At 45.6% G+C, this 7730-nt stretch overlaps 1 protein-coding gene across 1 annotated transcript in view; it reads right to left on the reverse strand.

Annotated features, from left to right (window-relative positions):
* Positions 1-6404, reverse strand: part of RPL3L (ribosomal protein L3 like) — a 34606-nt gene extending 28202 nt beyond the window's left edge. Inside the window, exon 1 of the mRNA XM_068244171.1 lies at positions 6306-6404. Coding sequence (XP_068100272.1) covers positions 6306-6308 — 3 coding nt within the window. The 5' untranslated portion in view covers positions 6309-6404. The remainder of the gene's footprint in view (positions 1-6305) is intronic.
* Positions 6405-7730: the final 1326 nt, after the last annotated feature.

Below are 7730 nucleotides of genomic sequence, written 5' to 3' on the forward strand. Positions count from 1 at the left end.
ATATGAATAATATGACCAGTGACACTATGGAGAACATATCCCAAAAGGAAGCAGCAGGGATACGTTAATTTCCAGCTCTTTGCATAGGGCTTTGGGGGCTGTAAGAAACACAATCCTTATCCAAACCTTATACACGCCTAATTATATCAGCAAAATGCGCTGGGCCTCCAGTTCAAATCCCAGCCAGGGCATTATCTGCAGAGTTTGGATGTTCTTCCCATGTCTGTGCGGGTTTCCTCTGGGCACTCTGGTTTCCTCCCACCTCCCAAAAACATACAGATAAGTTAACTAGCTTCCCCCTAAAGAAAATTGGAACTAGACTAGGATACACACACTACACCATTTATACACAGACATATGACTATGGTAGGGATTAGATTGTGAGCTCTTCTGAGGGACAGTTAATTGACAAGACAATATATACTCTACAGCGCTGCGGAAGATGTGGGTAAATACTAAATAATAATAGTAATAATATGGCAAGGCCCAAGGGGAGATCAGCCACAAGGAGACGCACTGTGAGTTGCAGTGGAAACTACAATATCAGTCAGCTGAGTGTTTTCCAGCAGATCAGTGAAGTGGAGAGTGGAGACCACTGATATCAGCCAGTTTATCACCCATGGAGATCACATACAAGCGATCTGAATGACAGTCCTAGAGTGTTGCATGTAGCTTATACTGTATCTCCAGTGGATTCGTTCAACCACAGTGGCGTAACTAAGGAGCTTGGAGCCCCGGGGCGAGTTTTACATGTGGCCCCAAAGCACTATATTGATATGGAGCCCCAACAAGGACACCTGCAGTGTCAGAGAGGTGTAATCAGAGTAAAACAATAGCTTGTTAAGGATTACTACTATGCAATTCCCATATAGAGGTGCTCATTACCAGCATAGCACCAATGAAAAGCTAATAAGATGGATAAAGGAGGCCCCCTAGTGGGCCCCAGAATGGTTGCAACCTCTGCAACCCCTATTGCTACGCCACTGTTCAACAATATGTTTTACTTCTGCTTTCTGTTTTAGTCTACAAAGCCAGCAGGAGGAACACAGAACAGGCAGAGCCGAGATTCGAACCCAGGTCTCCTGTGTCAGAGGCAGAGCCCTTAACCATTACACTATCCAGCCAACTTCATCCCAATCAGTATCTGATACCCCCTTTCCCATGAGAAATCTATTCCTTTTCTCAAACGGATCATCGGTGGGCTCTGTATGGCTAATATCGTGGTGAAACCCCTCCCACAGTGTGATGTCAGGACCATGGTGCTGATAGTTTCCGGTCTGTGAACCTCATTGCATTGTGGGAAATAGCTGTTTACAGCTGTTTTTAACTGCCAAAAAAGCAAGCAGCATCTCCTTCCACTGACATCACCTGCCAGCAGTAAAAATGTCAGAATGTAAGTCAGGAAGAGTAAAGCTTTTACAATGGGCAAACACTGACTAAATCATTAATACATAATTATTGTAAAAAATGAAGCACTTTTTTATTACATTATTTTTTACTGGAGTTCCTCTTTAACTCTCTCAGCCGAGCCTGAGCATCTTTTCTGCAGCCCTACCCTATGTGTCCCTCCCCTTTAGATTGTAAGCCTCTGGCAGGGTTTCCTTCCCCCACCACACACACCTTAGTTTGTCCCTCTAGATCTTGCAACCCCACTAATGTGACGCTTCCCATGGACTAACTCGGACTTGAATTGCTGGGTCTCTGTTAAATCGCATTTTATACCCTGTTTCCATGTATAACCTCGTGCTGTGTATGCTCTCATACATCATCAGGGGGAGTCTATATGGCTGATATTGGTGAAACTCCTACCACAGTGTGATGTCAGGACCACGGCCCTAACAGTTTTCTGTCTGTGAAGCTTGTTGCATTGTGGGGAAATAACAGCTGTTTCCAACTGCCAAGTAACCAGTATCTCCCTCTGTGCAGAGAACTCTCAGTAACAAACATTCCGCAGAGCTCACCTGTCAGCAGTAAAGATGTCGCCATGTGACAAATTTCAGAATGTAAATCAGGGAGTGGAAAGACTTTACAATGGGCAAATATTGACTACATTATTTATAAATGAATATTGAGAAAAACAGAATAATCAATTTTATTCATTACGTTATTTTCACTACAGTTCCTCTTTAACCGCTTGCCGACCGCGTCACACCAATGGGCGTGGCTGCGGCGGCAGCGCCAGGACCAGCTAACGCCAATCGGCGTAAAGTCCTGGGGCAGCAGGACTTTAAAAAAAAAATAAACATGGGGGAGCGATCAGACCCCACCAACAGAGAGCTCTGTTGGTGGCGAGAAAAGGGGGGGGGGATCACTTGTGTGCTGAGTTGTGCGGCCCTGCAGCTTGTCCTTAAAGCTGCAGTGGCCTATTTTACTAAAAATGGCCTGGTCACTAGGGGGGTTTAGCACTGCGGTCCTCAAGAGGTTAAGAAGTGGCAGAGATCCCCCTCGGTCTCTCTAGTTATACGTGTTGCACATACATACTGCTGAAGCTGTGAGGCACCTGCTTCCCTGAGGTCATCGCTCTGCAGAAATGTCATCTGATATTTATACAGCTGCACGTGACCTGCCAAGGGCCAAGTAAACAGCAAGACGCCTTACCCAGCAGCCAGGAGCTTTCTGTTAGCAAGTGAAGCCAGACACACACATCAGACTTCAGCTGTCTGATCACTTCGGCCGACTCTCTTCCAGCAGCCAGGGAAGGTTTATGTATCCTGGGCCAAGCTGCATGTAGTGTGGAGAGAGCCAGGAGGGGAGAACAAGGAGGCACTCCGCATCCGAGCACAAAGGCTATCATTCATAAAAGTGTGTTCGGTAAAAAAAAATCCAGGCGGGAAAATACTGCATTCGGTATGTTAGACTTCTGTGTGCTCATTCATAAAAATGTTTACAGTTGCGATTGCACTGCGGTATTTTCCCGCTGCTGAGTTGATACATTTTCTCCTCCAGGGACAGCGTTACAATAGAAGAGGCAGCCCCAGCATCCCTTTAAATGTGCATTTTTTTTTTAAAACTGCCTCTGTTTGCCATGAATCTGCGCTGAATCTGTCTATTAGTCTTTCTAAACAATCTATTTAATTGCCACAGCTTACAAGAACTTCAAGAAATGTGATGCTGGGCATACACGAGTCGACCTGGCGGCTCGATTAGCCACCGGATCGACTCCCGCCACGTCCCCGCTCGTCTCCGCGGCCGGCCGGATCGATTCCCGCTTGTCCCCACGGGAGCTCCTTATCTTCTGCTCGATTGCCTGCTATTGTCCCCCCGCGGGGATCAAGCGGGGTATCGATCCGGTGGGTCATCGGACTTGTCAGAAATTATCAATCGAGCCATCAGCGGCTCGATTGATAAGGGCGCATCGGCCCGTGTATGCCCAGCATTACACATTCAGGATTTCTGATGTGAAGTATATCTGAAAACAGGTACCCAAGGGGTTAAAAAACAAAGCCTGGGTATTCTGGGATGCCTTTTTTTGTTCTGCTCTCCCTGCTGCTGCCTGGGAGGTCTGTCTCCATTCACTTAGCTGTTATCCGCATGCTTATCGCCACATCCAAGGGAGCGGTATTCTCCGTGCTGATACCGCTTACTCTAATCTTTATGAATTGACATATGGTGACATGTGTGGAGATAATCACAGCACAAGGCGGTAATTTAGCACTCTGCTCGGGAATGTCAGCTTTTCATGCGGAAACAGCTTTTATGAATAGATATTTTGCTATGTGCTCGGTAAAGTCAGCTGTTTTCAGCATTTCCACATGCGGGAATGCTTTATGAATGATAGCCAAAGCAGTTGACCACAATCATGTGCTGCTTTGACAGGTACATAAGACAAGATATCAGCATGAAATCTACTGAAGATCTATCTATCCGCAGCGTTGCACTCGGGGGCGTAACTACAAATCATGAGGACCCCCAGCAATGTTCCCTTCTCTTGCCTCCCCTTGGTGACCCTCACAGCCTGGGGGCCCATCTCACAAGGGTCATAATACAAATGTGGCCATCAGGATCTTCACACCCATAACTTGTGTAGCCACAAATCACCTGATCTGAAGGATGGACCCCTTTATCACAGGGAGTGAAGTAGTAGTTACAGCTCTGGGCCCCCCATGGGGGCTTCTCCCCATCGTCACACCTCTGGTTGCACTGCTCAATAGGCTGTCAATCTACCGCTACTCCCGATCTGCCCCACCTAGTCAGATTGAGATTTTCCATCTGGTCAGATTGATTTATTTCCACAGAGAATGGCACATTGGATGACAGCGATCGAATCTGTTGGGAATCGACGAGAAAAATCGAGTGAAAAACAATGAATCTTGATTGTTAGTGCCGTTTGTGGCTGTAAGACCCCAAGGGTTAATATTATTTGTAATGCTACACAGCCAAGGGATGCCGTCTTTTGCCAGATAGGGACAGACAATTCTTAATAGCTCGTCCAGGATTGTCGGATCTACTTATGCCCTCCAGCGCTCTTTAGTCTCAGTGTATCAACCCTACCGTCTCAGAGAGACACTGGTCATCCCATTTCCTATTACATCACTTCCTCTTTGCAACCTCTGTTGTGCTCCTCTGTTTGTCTTACTGAGAGATTAACAAACCAAATCACTGTACCACTAATTTTAATTAAAGGCTAAGTAAACCCAAAATTGAACAAAGCACATTCTAATGGCTGTCAGAATTCAAAGTGAATATAAACTGTACATGCAATACCTGTGTTATGAATTAACTGTGCCTCTCAGTGCAGTACAGTTTACAGTTCTCTCTGAATTCAATCAGCTGTGACCACATGAGGGAAGAACACTAGATGCCAAACTACATTTCCCAGCATCCCTACATGACAATGGAAACCATTTGTCTATAAGAGGAGGCGGGACTTGTAGCAAGCAGCTGTAATGCTAGGAACACACAATGCAATTTCCTGTCTCATCAATGGGCGATCAGATGGAAAGTTGTACCATGTGTACATGTCCAAACTGATCCCGATCGATAAAGGAATCGATTTTCCGATGATTACTTTGCAAAATTGATTCCTTTCTCGATCGGAAACAGATCGGAAATGTCAGACATAATCGCTCGATTCCCGTCGATCAAATGGAAAATTGCATCCTGTGTTCCTAGCATAATGCCTGGTGCACACCATGCAATTTCCCATCAGAATGACGGTTGAATTGATGATATCCAGCAGGTCCGATCGTTTTTCTGCTCAGTTTTCTGATCATTTTTATACAAAATCGATCAGAGAAACTATAAATAAAATCAGATTGGACCTGTCGGAAATGATCGATTCGACCATGAATCTGATGGCAAATTGCATAGTGTGTACCAGGCCACAATCTGCAGAAATGAAACTAGCTAGGCAGGAAAAGTCTCAAGCCTGTATGCAGAGGTGCACAGTTGAAAAGTTCAGAGAAGAAAGTAACAAATATAATTTGCACCAAACCCAGTGATTGCTTTGCATTGCCTTGTTGCCTTGTATTTGCCTTGTTCAGTTTTGGGTTTTTGCTGAGCTTTATTAGGGAAAGAAACCTCCTAGTAATCTGAAACAAACTGAATCTGAGATACAAAAAAAGGAGAAATTCACTGTGCACTGAGTCAAAACTGAAGAGTCAGGACATTTCCAGGGATAAGGTTTCAAATCATTGCAGCTACTACGGTGTGGTAGTGACCACGCTCCCTAACCTTGCAGTACTACAGTCCCAAGTTCACATGCAGATCTATGAACTATTGACCCTTTTAATCCCTTCCCTTTTTATTCTGGGAAAGTATTTTATGGCTGAAATTCCTTATCAGTGAGGGTTATGCTATAGTCCCACCCAATCCTGACCCGGACAGAAACTGTCACTTGCATACCTGATGTTTAACTCTTTCAGGCAGAGAAAGAAAAAAGAAACACAGCCTAGTTATTTGTGTGCTACGCACTGTACATACACATGTCTATTTCACCATGTCATCTTGTCACCTTGTGCATCCTTTAAACGTTTTTCCCTAAATCTGGTTCAGGACTCTGAAAGGAACACTAGACTGTGAGTCCCAAAGTCTGTCAGTAATCCAAAAGTGTGTGAACTGTATGAAAGGTTCCATGGCTATATAAATGCATAATAATAATAATACTTATTTTGACGGTACCTGGAAAACAATTGACAATCAAGTATAAAAGCAGGCAATTTCTTTCAGCATAGCCCGACAATCATTTCTAAAGTAATGTACTATCTTCTGAAAACTTTTCCTGTCTACAAGGGGGGCAAAGCTGAACCCACTAATGCCATGTGCTTCTCCTACCAGGCTGAAATGGATTAGCCGGAGATACACACCATAGGACTTGTCTCGGAGGCGGCTGCTGCAGGAAAGAGGGGCTGGCAGAGTGCTGACCCAAACCTGATACTTAAGAAGTTGGTGACACAAATTTAGCCCTCCTTTGCTTCTATATTCATGTCAGAGCAGGGGGTGCTGGGAAAGGGTGATATTAATCGGACTGTCCTACGGGGTGGAGAGAAGTGTGTGTGGAGGGGGGGAGGGGGGGAGCTGACAGCTACTTGATTTACACTCCAGGGGATGCTAGCCTAGAAAAGGTGGCAGCATTCGCACAGAGGAATCTATTGTAGGAGGATGGTTATTGTCTTATCGCCTGGTTCACAGCAGCTGAATGGGGACTTCACTATCCTCTCCTCCTCTGTGACTTCCATGTCCTCTCTGTGCAGGTGAACTACTACATAGTAGAAAAATTTTAATGGGGAGTGCAAGAACCGTTTGTTTTTCTGCATTCCCCACATGTGTGGGGAAGCCACCTTGACACAGCCAATCACTACCAATCAATACAATAAATCTTCAAGGTGTTTTCCAGAACCAGACAATATTTTATTGTCATTTCCAATAAATACAACCATGAAAAATCCTCCCCTAAAAAATGTGACAAAATATAAATGACCATTAAAAAACATCAATGAGATGTTCATTTTTCCAACTTGATGCAAATTTTGTAAGCAGCTTATTGGCTACAGTCAAACCCCATACACTGTATATAATAACTGTCACCCTTAGGTCCTGAGCCCACTGACGCAGTTGTATCTGCTTCTGTCCGTTTTCAGCATCTATAACATTGATGTGTAACGAGAGGCGTTTCTAGGTTCCCGGGGAGATCCGGGGCACAAAGAGGGAATGATTTGCACTGCTGCAAAAAAAAAATGGGTGTGGCCATGCTGCAGAAAGTGGGCGTGGTCATAGGTGGGGCCAAATGTACAAGAACATAGCAGTGGCGTAACTTAAATATATTCAATAGGCAGCATTTCACATAAATATAAGCCCCTCACATGGCTTCTGTCTTGTCTTCGGCTGGCTGGCCTGTGTGCTGTACTCGGCTGGCGGTTATGCTGGGCTGTCTGGCTGGTGGTTATGCTATGCTATGCTGTGCTGGCCTGGCTGGTGGTGATGCTGTGCTGGCATTGCTGGCAGTGATGCTGTGCCGGCCTGGCTGACAGTGATGCTGTGCTGGCCTGGCTGACAGTGATGCTGTGCCGGCCTGGCTGACAGTGATGCTGAGTCGGCATGGCTTTGCTAAGTGACTTGCCGGGGGCTTTGCTGGGCTGGGCAATTTACTGGGCGCATTTTGAGGGGTTTGCTGGGCTGGGGGCTTTAATAGGCTTTGCTTGGCTGTATGCTTTGCTGGGCTGGGACCAGGAGGCTTTGCTAGGCTGAGGGGTTTACTTTGCTGGGGGCTGTACTTTGCTGGGTTGGAGCCC

The sequence above is a fragment of the Hyperolius riggenbachi genome, chromosome 7 (assembly GCF_040937935.1).
Source record: "Hyperolius riggenbachi isolate aHypRig1 chromosome 7, aHypRig1.pri, whole genome shotgun sequence".
Classification (NCBI taxonomy): domain Eukaryota; kingdom Metazoa; phylum Chordata; class Amphibia; order Anura; family Hyperoliidae; genus Hyperolius; species Hyperolius riggenbachi.